The 13293-nt window shown below is 51.2% G+C and overlaps 1 protein-coding gene across 1 annotated transcript; it reads right to left on the bottom strand.

The window, feature by feature from the left end:
• Positions 1 to 287: 287 nt before the first annotated feature.
• On the bottom strand, positions 288 to 854 carry LOC147992156 (uncharacterized). Its single transcript, XM_087538948.1, has 2 exons — positions 533 to 854; positions 288 to 469 (listed from the first exon to the last, which is right to left on the bottom strand). Exons 1-2 carry the CDS (start codon positions 852 to 854, stop codon positions 288 to 290), a joined length of 504 nt encoding a protein of 167 aa, XP_087395074.1.
• Between the last annotated feature and the right edge of the window lie 12439 nt (positions 855 to 13293).

Below are 13293 nucleotides of genomic sequence, written 5' to 3'. Positions count from 1 at the left end.
CCAACGGAGGTCTCCTTCGTGGGGAAATCTATGCCAACCCCACATATGGCCATAGAAGCTGTTGCATACGAAGCGCTTGCTCGCCTTCGATTCGCGGTACCCTATGCCAGCGAACGAGGGTATTACTACTTCCCGAGCCGTGCAGCACCCGGAGGAGTGACATCTTTTCCCGGTGGACGAATTGAGAGAGACCCAGTTCTGGCCAACCTTGTCCAGTACGTCATCGCTCAAGAGCATTTATCCCAACGTGTGATGGGTTATCTTCAGAGCCTCGCAGATTTAAATCCTCAGATCGCCATCGGCAGAGCACTGAGCGCCAAGAGGTGTCCTTCTTCGAGCAGGTCGACGCCATCTTCGCGGGCTTCTCTGGCTTCGGCTTCAGTGTACATCATGACGCACGGCGAGTCGAACTCGACGTCGGTCGGGATGACGGCTTCGACTCCGTAGACGAGGAAGAACAGGGTGAACCCTGTCGACCGATTCGGCGTGGTGCGTAGACTCTAGAGAACGGCTGGCAACTCGTCAAGCCAACTGCCGGGTGAGCGGATGAGTGGCTCGACGAGTCGCGGCTTGACGCCAGACTGGATGAGTCCATTGGCCCGCTTGACCTGCCCGTTGGACAATGGATGTGCAACAGAGGCCAAGTCAAGGCGGATGCGGGAGACGGAGTAGTATTGCTCGCGCACGCCCTTGGCGAAGTTGGTGTCGTTGTCGGTGATGATGTTGTTCAGCATGCCGTAGCGCACCGCTATGTCCTTGATAAACCGGACAGCTGTTGGCCCGTCCAGTTTCTTTATTAGTCTTGCCTCGATCCACTTGGTGAATTTTTCCACTGCCACCAGCAAGTGCTTCATGCCGCCTCGAGCGGTTTTAAAGGGACCCACCATGTCGAGTCCCCAGACCGTGAAGGGCCAGGTGACCGGTATGGTGTAGAGTGCTGACACATATGTCTCCAACGTATCTATAATTTTCTATTGCTCCATGCTATATTATCTACTGTTTTGGACATTATTGGGCTTTATTATCCACTTTTATATTATTTTTGGGACTAACCTGTTAACCAGAGGCCCAACCAAGAATTGTTGTTTTTTGCCTGTGTTAGGGTTTCGAAGAAAAGGAATATCAAACGGAGTCCAAACGGAATGAAACCTTCGGGAATGTGATTTTCTCAACGAACAAGACTCGGGAGACTTGGACCCTACATCAAGAAAGAAAAGAGAAGGCCACGAGGTAGGGGGGCGCGCCTGCCTACCCCAGGCGCGCCCTCCACCCTCGTGGGCCCCCTGTTGCTCCACCGACGTACTCCTTCCTCCTATATATACCTACGTGCCCCCAAACGATCAGATATGGAGCCAAAAACCTAATTCCACCGCCGCAACTTTCTGTATTCACGAGATCCCATCTTGGGGCCTGTTCTGGAGCTCCGCCGGAGGGGGCATCGATCACGGAGGGCTTCTACATCAACACCATAGCCCTCCGATGAAGTGTGAGTAGTTTACTTCAGACCGACGGGTCCATAGTTAGTAGCTAGATGGCTTCTTCTCTCTTTTTGGATCTCAATACAATGTTCTCCCCCTCTCTTGTGGAGAACTATTCGATGTAATCTTCTTTTAGCGGTGTGTTTGTTGAGACCGATGAATTGTGGGTTTATGATCAAGTCTATCAATGAATAATATTTGAATCTTCTCTGAATTCTATTATGTACGATTGGTTATCTTTGCAAGTCTCTCTGAATTATCAGTTTGGTTTGGCCTACTAGATTGATCTTTCTTGCAATGGGAGAAGTGCTTAGCTTCGGGTTCAATCTTGCGGTGTCCTTTCCCAGTGACTGTAGGGGCAGCAAGGCACGTATTGTATTGTTGCCATCGAGGATAACAAGATGGGGTTTTCTTCATATTGCATGAGTCTATCCCTCTACGTCATGTCATCTTGCTTAAGGCATTACTCTGTTTTTAACTTAATACTCTAGATGCATGTTGGATAGTAGTCGATGAGTGGAGCAATAGTAGTAGATGCAGGCATGAGTCGGTCTACTTGTCTCGGACCTGATGCCTATATACATGATCATACTCATAACTATGCTCAATTCTGTCAATTTCTCAACAGTAATTTGTTCACCGACCTTAGAATACTTATGCTCTCGAGAGAAGCCACTAGTGAAACCTATGGCCCCCAAGTCTATCTTCATCATATTAAACTCCTACTACTTAGTTATTTACTTTGCTATTACTTTGCCTTTATTTTACTTTGAATCTTTATCATAAAAATACCCAAAATATTATCTTATCATATCTATCAGATCTCACTCTCATAAGTGGCCTTATAGGGATTGACAACCCCTATTTGTGTTGGTTGCGAGGATTTATTTGTTTTGTGCAGGTACGAGGGACTCGCGTGTAGCCTCCTACTGGATTGATACCTTGGTTCTCAAACACTGAGGGAAATACTTACGCTACTTTGCTGCATCATCCCTTCCTCTTCGGGGAAAACCAACGCAGTGCTCAAGAGGTAGCAAGAAGGATTTCTGGCACCGTTGCCGAGGAGGTCTACGCAAAAGTCAACATACCATGTACCCATCACATACCCTTATCTCCCACATTACATTATTTGCCATTTGCCTCTCGTTTTCCTCTCCCCCACTTCACCCTTGCCGTTTCATTCACCCTCTCTCTCTATCCTCCCTCTCTTTCTATATTTGCCTCTTTTTGCCCGCTTGCTTTTTGTTTGCTTGTGTGTTAGTTTGCTTGCTTGTCACGATGGCTCAAGATAATACTAAATTGTGTGACTTTACCAATACCAACAACAATGATTTTATTAGCACTCCGATTGCTCCTCTTACCGATGATGAATCTTGTGAAAATAATACTGCTTTGCTGAATCTTGTCATGAAAGATCCGTTTTCCGGCCTTCCTAGTGAAGATGCCGCTACCCATCTAAATAGATTCATTGATTTGTGTGATATGCAAAAGAAGAAAGATGTGGATAATAATTTTGTTAAATTGAACATATTTCCTTTTTCGCTTAGAGATCGTGCTAAAGCTTGGTTTTCGTCTTTGCCTAAAAATAGTATTGATTCATGGAACAAGTGCAAAGATGCTTTTATCTCTAAGTATTTTCCTCTCACTAAGATCATCTCTCTTAGAAACGATATTATGAATTTTAAGCAACTTGATCATGAACATGTTGCATAAGCTTGGGAGATAATGAAATTAATGATACGTAATTGCCCTACTCATGGTTTAAATTTGTGGATGATTGTTCAAATAATTTATGCCGGATTGAATTTTGCTTCTAGAAATCTTTTAGATTCGGCCGCGGGAGGCACTTTTATGGAAATCACTTTAGGAGAGGCTACTAAACTCCTAGATAATATTATGATTAATTATTCTCAATGACATACTAAAAGATCTACTAATAAAAAGGTGCATGCGATAGAAGAAATTAATGTTTTGAGTGGAAAGATGGATGAACTTAAGAAATTATTTGCTAATAAGAGTGTTTCTTCTAATCCTAATGATATGCCCTTGTCTACATTGATTGAGAATAATAATGAATCTATGGATGTGAATTTTGTTGGTAGGAACAATTTTAGTAACAACGCGTATAGAGGAAATTTCAACCCTAGGCCGTATCCTAGTAATCCCTCTAATAATTATGGTAATTCCTACAACAATTCTTATGGAAATTATAATAAGATGCCCTCTGATTTTGAATCTAATATTAAAGAATTTATTACTTCGCAAAAGAATTTTAATGCTATGATTGAAGAAAAAATGCTTAATATTGATGATTTGGCTAGGAACATTGATAGAATTTCTCTTGATGTTGATTCTTTGAAACTTAGATCTATTCCACCTAAGCATGATATCAATGAGTCTCTCAAAGCCATGAGAATTTCCATTGATGAGTGCAAAGAAAGAACCGCTAGGATGCGTGCTAAGAAAGATGCCTATATAAGAGCGTGTTCTTCTAGTTCCTATGAAAATAAAGATGAAGATCTAAAAGTTATTGATGTGTCCCCTATTAAATCATTGTTTTGCAATATTAATCTTGATAATGATGGGAGTGAATATGATCCACCTTTACCTAGAAGGCGTTCCAAGAATTCGGAATTTGTTGATCTTGATACTAAATTTGATAAAAGTGGGATTGGGGAAATTAAAACCCTAGATGTTGCTAAACCCACTATTATGGATTTCAAGGAATTTAACTATGAAAATTGCTCTTTGATTGATTGTATTTCCTTGTTGCAATCTGTGCTAAATTCTCCCCATGCTTATAGTCAAAATAAAGCGTTTACTAAACATATCGTTGATGCCCTGATGCAATCTTTTGAAGAAAAACTTGAATTTCAAGTTTCTATCCCTAGAAAACTTTATGATGAGTGGGAAGCAACTATTAAAATTAAAATTAAAGATCATGAATGCTATGCTTTATGTGATTTGGGTGCTAGTGTTTCCACGATTCCAAAGACTTTGTGTGATTTGTTAGGTTTCCGTGATTTTGATGATTGTTCTCTAAACTTGCACCTTGCGGATTCCACTATTAAGAAACCTATGGGAAGAATTAATGATGTTCTTATTGTTGCAAATAGGAATTATGTGACCGTATATTTTATTGTTCTGGACATAGATTGCAATCCTTCATGTCCTATTATTCTTGGTAGACCTTTCCTTAGAACGATTGGTGCAATTATTGATATGAAGGAAGGAAATATTAGATTCCAATTTCCATTAAGGAAAGGCATGAAACACTTTCATAAAAAGAAAATTAAATTACCTTATGAATCTATTATGAGAGCCACTTATGGATTGCCTACCAAAGATGGCAGTACCTAGATCTATTCTTGCTTGTTATGCCTAGCTAGGGGCGTTAAATGATAGCGCTTGTTGGGAGGCAACCCAATTTTATTTTTATTCCTTGATTTTTGATCATGTTTAGTAATAAACAATTTATCTAGCCTCTGTTTTGGTTGTGTTTTTTGTGTTTAATTAGTGTTTGTGCCAAGTAGAACCGTTGGGAAGACTTGGGGAAAGTCTTGTTGAACTTGCTGTAAAAAACAGAAACTTTAGTGCTCATGAGAACTGCTGTCGTTTTTATTTGGAAAGTGATATTTAGTTAGTTCTTGTTGAAGATGATTAATAGATAAATTCCTCACGTCCATCAATTTATTTTAGAATTTTTGGGGTTCCAGATCTTGCGCTAGTTACAGATTACTACAGACTGTTCTTTTTTTGACAGATTCTATGTTTCGTGTGTTGTTTGCTTATTTTGATGAATCTATGGCTAGTAAAATAGTTTATAAACCATAGAGAATTTGGAATACAGTAGGTATAACACCAATATAAATAAAGAATGAGTTCGTTACAGTACCTTGAAGTGGTCTTTTATTTTCTTTCGCTAACGGAGCTCACGAGATTTTCTACTTGAAGTTTTGTGTTGTGAAGTTTTCAAATTTTGGGTAAAGATTTGATGGATTATGGAACAAGGAGTGGCAAGAGCATAAGCTTGCGGATGCCCATGGAACCCCCAAGATAATCTAAGGACACCTAAAATCCAAAGCTTGCGGATGCCCCGGAAGGCATCCCCTCTTTCGTCTACTTCTATCGGTAACTTTACTTGGCTTGTCATCGGGGTTGTGCATGATGAGAGCATTCTTGTGTGACGAAAATGAAACATGACTAAACTATATGATTTTGTAGGGATGAACTTTCTTTGGCCATGTTATTTTGAGAAGACATAATTGTTTAGTTAGTATGCTTGAAGTATTATTATTTTTATGTCTATATGAACTTTTGTCTTGAATCTTTCGGATCTCAATATTCATACCATAATTAAGAAGAATTACATTAAAATTATGCCAAGCAGCACTCTACATCAACACCATAGCCCTCCGATGAAGTGTGAGTAGTTTACTTCAGACCTACGGGTCCGTAGTTAGTAGCTAGATGGCTTCTTCTCTCTTTTTGGATCTCAATACAATGTTCTCCCCCTCTCTTGTGGAGAACTATTCGATGTAATCTTCTTTTAGCGGTGTGTTTGTTGAGACCGATGAATTGTGGGTTTACGATCAAGTCTATCTATGAATAATATTTGAATCTTCTCTGAATTCTTTTATGTATGATTGGTTATCTTTGCAAGTCTCTTTGAATTATCAGTTTGGTTTGGCCTACTAGATTGATCTTTCTTGCAATGGGAGAAGTGCTTAGCTTTTGGTTCAATCTTGTGGTGTCCTTTCCCAATGACAGTAGGGGCAGCAAGGCACGTATTGTATTGTTGCCATCGAGGATAACAAGATGGGGTTTTCTTCATATTGCATGAGTCTATCCCTCTACATCATGTCATCTTGCTTAAGGCGTTACTCTTTTTTTAACTTAATACTCTAGATGCATGCTGGATAGCGGTCGATGAGTGGAGTAATAGTAGTAGATGCAAGCAGGAATCGGTCTACTTTTCTCAGACGTGATGCCTATATACATGATCATACCTAGATATTCTCATAACTATGCTCAATTCTGTCAATTGCTCAACAGTAATTTGTTCACCCACCATAGAATACTTATGCTCTCGAAAGAAGCCACTAGTGAAACCTATGGCCCCCGAGTCTATCTTCATCATATTAATCTCCTACTACTTAGTTATTTCCTTTGATATTTACTTTGCCTTTATTTTACTTTGCATCTTTATCATAAAAATACCAAAAATATTATCTTATCATATCTATCAGATCTCACTCTCGTAAGTGGCCTTATAGGGATTGACAGCCCCTATTTGCATTGGTTGCAAGGATTTATTTGTTTTGTGCAGGTACGAGGGACTCGCGCGTAGCCTCCTATTGGATTTATACCTTGGTTCTCAAAAACTAAGGGAAATACTTACGCTACTTTGCTGCATCATCCCTTCCTCTTCGGAGAAAACCAACGCAGTGCTCAAGAGGTAGCACTAACGCTGAAGCGTTGTCATCCCTCACACTTGAGGACGAGCGACTCGGCATCTTGGAGGGCCGTGGGCCAGTAGACACTATGGCGGAACGCCTTGGCCACCAGGGATCGTGATGCGGCGCGGTGCCCGCACTCGCCCTGATGTATGTCGAGGAGGATGTCGATGCCCCGTTCCTGCTCGACGCAGTGCTGGAACACGCCGGTGGAGCTGCGCTTGATGAGCTCGTTGTTGATGATGCTGTAGGTGGACGCCCGGCGCTGCACTTGCCGAGCTTCGGTCTCGTCCATGGGGAGAACCCTGTTCTCCAAAAATTCTGATATTGGGAGGGCCCAAGATGGAGCCGTAACCACGGCGAAGACGGCCACCAGGGTGGGTTCCGAGTCGGCAGCCCCCGAGCCGGGTTGAGCAGCCCCCGGGTCGGGGATCGCGACGGCCGGGTCCGGGACGATGGTGGCCGGGTCGAGCTAAGCAGCCCCTGGGCCGGGTTCAGCAGTCCTCGGGCCGGGTTGAGGTGCGGTCGGGTCGTCTGGAACGTGGATGGACTCAGAGTCCGGCGATGGCTTGACGGACAGCTTGCGCAGGTGCTCCAGGGAGACGCCGGACGGCATGGCTTGTCGTGACGAGGCGATCTTGGCGAGCGTGTCGGCTGCTTCGTTCTCCGCGTGCGGGACATGGAGGAACTCGCAGCCCTCGAAGGATCCGCACAGCTTCTGGATGAGGAATTAGTAGCTTGCCATGTTGGATTCGCGGGCGTCCCATTCGCCGGAGCACTGCTGCACCACCAGGTCCGAGTCGCCGTAGCATAGGATGCGCTGGATACCGAGTTCCTTGGCAAGCCGGAGGCCGTGCACAAGGGCTTCATACTAGGCGACGTTGTTGGAGGCGGCGAAGTGGATCTGCAGCGCGTAGCGGAGCCGGTCACCCTTCGGGGACGACAGTACAATGCCGGCCCCCAAGCCGAGTCGCATCTTGGACCCGTCGAAGTGCATGTGCCAATGCATCGAGTCGGGAGGCGGCGGCAAGTAGTGGGTCTCCGTCCAGTCGACGAGGAACTCGGCCAGGGCTTGAGACTTGATCGCGGTGCGGGGCTCGTAGAGGATGGTGTGGCCGGCTAGCTGGATCGCCCACTTGGCAACCCGGCTAGAGGCATCCCGGCACCCGATGATTTCTCCGATAGGCGTCGTGCTGACCACGGTGACAACGTGCTCTTGGAAATATTGCTTCAGCTTCTTGGCGGTGAAGTACACGCCGTAACACATCTTCTGGTAGTGCGGGTAGTTCTGCTTGGAGATGGAGAGCACCTCACTCAGGTAGTAGACTGGGCGCTGGAAGGCTTGGATCTTGCCCTTCTCTGGTCGCTCGACCACCAGCACCGTGCTGACCACCCGCGAGGTCACGGCTATGTAGAGCAACAGCGGATCCTTTTCGGTCGGCGTGGCCAGGATTAGTGCGGTGGAGAGCATGCGCTTGAGGTCTTGGAAAGCCTCGTCTACCTTGCCGTTCCATTCTAACGGTCTCGTCTTCTTCATCAGCTGGTACAAGGGTAGCGCCCTCTCGCCCAGCCAGCTTAGAAACCGGCTGACCGAGGCCAAGCATCTGGTGAACTTCTGGACATCGCGCAGCCGAGCCGGCTTGCGCATGCGCTCGATGGCCTTGATCTTCTCCGGGTTTGCCTCAATGCCGCGTTCCGAGATGAGGAAGTCGAGTAGCTTTCCGGCCGGGACACCGAAGACGCATTTTTCTGGGTTAAGCTTGACCTTGTATTCGCGAAGGTTGGTGAAGGTTTCCTTCAAATTGTCGAGGAGCGTGAGGTGCTGCTTGGTCTTCACCACGATGTCGTCCATGTATACGTGGATATTGCGGCCGAGTTGCGGCAGCAGTCATTTCTGCATGCAGCGCTGGCAGGTGGTGCCGGCGTTCTTCAAGCCAAACGACATGGTGATGTAGCAATACGCCCCAGAGGGTGTGATGAAGGACATTTTCAGGGCGTCGGCCGGGTCCAGCTTGATCTGGTGGTAGCCGGAGTAAGCATCCAGGAAGGACAGGAGCTCACACCCGACGGTCGAGTCGATGACTTGGTCGATCTGCGAGAGGGCGAACAGATCCTTGGGACAGGCCTTGTTGAGGCTGGTGTAGTCGATACACATGCGCCAGGTCTTGCTCTTCTTCAGGACGAGGACTGGATTGGCCAGCCACTCAGGGTGAAACACTTCCATTATGAAGCCGGCCGCCAAAAGCTCGGCGACCTCTTCACCAATGGTTCTTCTCTTCTCTTCGGAAAATCGTCGTAGGGGTTGACGGACAGGCTTGGCGTCCTTGTGGACGTGAAGTTTGTGCTCGGCGTACTTCCTCGGGATACCCGGCATGTCCTTAGGGGTCCATGCGAAGATATCCCGATTCTCACGGAGGAAGTCGACAAGCTCGCCTTCCTATTTGCTGTCGAGGTGGGCGCCTATGACAACGTACTTGCTGCAGCTGGGGTCTTCTGGGTTGAGCTTCACTTTCTTGGTCTCCTTGGAGGGCTTGAAGGCGGCCTCGTGCGCCGGGCCCGGGTCAGGATCGACGCGGTGGAGGCCTCGCCTGCCAGGGCGACGATCCGGTCGAGCTGGCGCCGCTCCTCGGCAATGACCAGCGACTCGGCCAACTTGGCGCCATCTCGGGCGCACTCTAGGGACTTGCGGTAATCGCCGGTGATCGTGATGAGGCCCTTGGGACCCGGCACCTTCATCTCCAGGGACGCGTAGTGGGGAACCGCAATGAACTTGGCGAGCGCGGGCTGGCCCAGCAACGCGTGATACGCGCTGGACAGGTCCACCACCTCGAACCAGATCGGTTCACGCCGGAAGTGGCTGTTGTCACCGAACTGGACATCTAGCCGGACCCGGCCAATGGGGGAGCAGGAGAGGCCGGGCACGATGCCGTGGAAGATCGTTCGGGTCGGCTCTAGGTCCTCGGCCTTGAGGCCGAGCTTGGTCATCGTGTCGCGGTAGAGGATGTTGATGCTGCTGCCGCCGTCGATGAGGACTCGGGAGAACTTGCATGTGCGCCGCGCGATGATGGTGGGGTTGAGGACGAGGGCGTAACCACCCGGACTCGGCATGACTGCTGGGTGATCCTCCCGGGTCCAGGTGATCGGGCGATCCGACCAATGCATGAACTCCGGCTTGGCCGGGACGACGGTGTTCACCTCCTGCCGAAGGAGGCGCTCGCTGCGCTTGTCGTCGCCGAGGCTGGTGAAGACGATGTAGGCCGCATTCTGGTCCGGTTAGGCGTCGTCGCGCATCGCGCCGCCAGCTGGGGGCAGCAGTGGAGGTGGAGGCGGCTGTCCCGCACCTGGAGCCAGAGCCGAAGGGTGCGGGACGTCTCCTCTCATGATGCGCTTGGTGATGGCGCACTGCCGAAGCATGTGCGTGGAGGGTCATGCGCTGCTGTGGTGCTTGCAGGGGCGTCGAGCATCTGCTCGAAGCTCATGGCGGGTTGCCATGTCGTCTTGCCGGTTTGCGAGCGCTTCGCCGCCGGGTCCGCCGCGGGCTCGGTGGCAGCAACGAGCCGGTTGTCGTGACGCGGCGCCGGCTGGTCGGCCTTGCGCTTGTTGTTCTGGTGATGCTGCTGTCGGCTGCTTTCGCCGGTCGGCTTCGGAGGGGGAACCGGCTTTGCCTTGGCGGCTTCATCCAGTGCCACCTGGATCTTCATGGCAGAGTCGGCGTTGGCGTACTTGTCCGCCATCACCATGAGCGCAGACATGGTGGCCAGCTCGGAGCGTAAGAGCTTGTCCTTGAGGAGGGTGCCGTCTCGGCACCCGCTGACGAAGTACTGGATCGCCTGGACTTCATGGACGCCCTCGCAGCTGTTCCGGAGCTCGGTCCAGCGTGCGAGGTACTCGTGACCGGTCTCCGTAGGCCCTTGCATGCACATGTCGAGCTGGATAGGGTGGCCGGGTCGCTTGTAGGTCCCCGTGAAGTTGCGGACGAAGGCTTCCTCGAAGTCCACCCACGTGTTGATGCTACCCATCGGCAGGCTGTTCAACCATGTGCGGGCCGACCCTTGGAGCATGAGCGGTGTGTACTGCACGGCGAGACGACGATTGGCACCGGTGATGCCAATGGCCATGGTGTAGTCGGTGAGCTAGTCTTCTGGCTTCACTGTCCCGTTGTACTTGGGTGTGTCGGCGGGGAGCATGAATCCTTTGGGGAAGGGCTCCTCCCGTATGCGCGGGCCGAAGCACGCCGGCCCGATACTGCCGCTCTCCTCCACCTCTAGGGAACGAGCGAGCCGATCGAGGCGATGGCGAGCGCCAGTGTCGTTGATGGCGCGCGGGCCGAGTCGACTTGCGGCCAAGCCACGGGGGGGCGGGTCGGTTGGAGCCAGACGCCGACCATGCTGGCCGGGTCCGCGCTGGATCTCTAGGACGGGCTCGTCGCCCGATCTGCCAGCGGCTGTAGCGGCCGAGTCACGCCGAGGCCGGGCTCGGCCGGAGTGCGCCTCGCCGGGTGGCGAGGAAGCGGTGTGCAGAAGTTCGCCGGGCCCGCCAAGGCGGGCGGAGCCGGATCCCGCCGGCTTGGCGAGCTGGTTGAGGTGGTCCTGCTGGGTGTTGGCGGCATGGAGGAGTTCGCGCATCCGCCCGATGCGCTCTTTCAGCTCCTCACCCGCGAGCTGGTCCAGGCCGACTGCGGCTGCCTGGGCAGCGCGCATGTTCTTTGCTGGGGTCTCGTAGACGGTCGGGACGGTGCTGAGGGCCCAGCCGATCGCTCCTCCCCGGGCACGCACATCAGCAACCCGGCTTGGTGCAGCGGGCGTGAATCCGTAGGCGGCATCGCGCTCCAGCTGAGTGGCGTCCAGGCGACGCTGAGTGGCGGCGAGCGTCTCGGACAGGTCCAGCATCTGCTGGCGCCTTTCCTCAAGCTGGGTCCGGGCCTCAGCGACGTTGGTGGCGTCGACATCGGTGCTAATGGGGATGCGGAGGCTCTGCATCGCGGCGCGCAATGGATCGGACGGCTCGATACGTTCTTGCTCGACGAGGAGGAGGCGCCGTCGCCGATGACGAAGACCTCCACATGGACGTCCATTGCCCCGGCGGAAACGCCGCCGCCGAGGGAGAGGGGAGAGTCGGAGTAGCTGAGCACCTCGTTGGGGTACTCGTCGGTCGCGAACACATCGGAGATGCGCAGCGCGGCGAAGGAGGCGGCAAGCGCGCCGACGACATCGTCCGCCAGCGCGACGGACTCGTCGGTGTAGGAGAAGGGCCCCGTCTGAAGCATGCTCCCGGCCAGCTCCTCGAGCTGTCCCACGGTGGGCGCCAACTGTCGTGGTGGGCGCATGGCAGATGCCAAAGGATGGCTAAAGAGAGGAGGAGGCTCGAGGGCGCTGGTGGACTCCAGAGGCGAGGTTGGCATGAGCGGGCGCGGGACACCGGACATACCCAGGTTCGGGGCTCTCCGGAGAGATAATACCCCTAGTCCTGCCGAGTGTAGCTGGATGATCGATAATACAATGTTGCTCCTGGAGATGTATGGGGGAGGAAGGAAGCTGGCCAAGGCTTGGGCCGCTCCTTCTCTCCGGTGTTGCTGTTTTGTGGCTAGTCCTATGCTTACTTTCTTTTCTCTCGTATGTGTTTTCTACTTGCCCTCTCGCTCGCTCCCTTTGCCCGCTCCTTTTGCCCGCTCCTATGATCATGGGCTGCCTGGGGGTTTTATACTCCAACCCCCCGGGGGTACAATGGTAATGTTACAAGTCGCTGGGTCCGTATTGTCGGTGTCCGGGAACCTGGGCTGGGTCCCGCTGAGGGCTTGTGGTTCGCCGGGTTCCCCTAGGTGCGGGCCCCGCATGCCTAGGGGGACTGTGTGCCATCTTGTCGATCGTCAGGGCATGGTCGAGTCGAGTCGCGTACAGTGCTCTCCGTCAGGTTGCCGCTTGCTGTCATCAGCGGTGAGGGCGGGGGCACTGTAGCCATGCCGGTCCTGGTCAGCGGGTAGGTGAGGGCACTGTTGCCACATTCCTGCTGACTAGAGGCATGGGCGGGCACTGTTGCCTTGGTCATCGTTGATTGAAGATTTGTCCCCATCATACGGCCTGGATGGGACGGGAGTTGACCCGCGGCTGGATTGCGTAGCACGCCGCGGGTGGCGCTGGCTTGTTGAGGACGCTTTGGTCGTGCCGGGTTCGGCTGTCTTGCGCTAGTTGTTGGGGCCGAGTCGACGTGTCTTGTCGGGTCCGCTAGTCTGGCCGGCTTGCGGGGCTTGGCCGGGTCGAGCGACCCGGCCAAGCGCGTGCCGGTATTGAGGGGCAGTGCCAACCCCATTGATTTTGAAAGAGGATCCGGGTTCCATTGCCTGCCCGGGGTCCCACCCCCCC

This window comes from Triticum urartu, chromosome 1A (genome assembly GCF_056163025.1).
Source record: "Triticum urartu cultivar PI428250 chromosome 1A, HENAU_Tu73, whole genome shotgun sequence".
NCBI lineage: Eukaryota > Viridiplantae > Streptophyta > Magnoliopsida > Poales > Poaceae > Triticum > Triticum urartu.
Note: the sequence above shows the minus strand (reverse complement) of the source record. Positions and strands in the feature narration are given on the sequence as shown.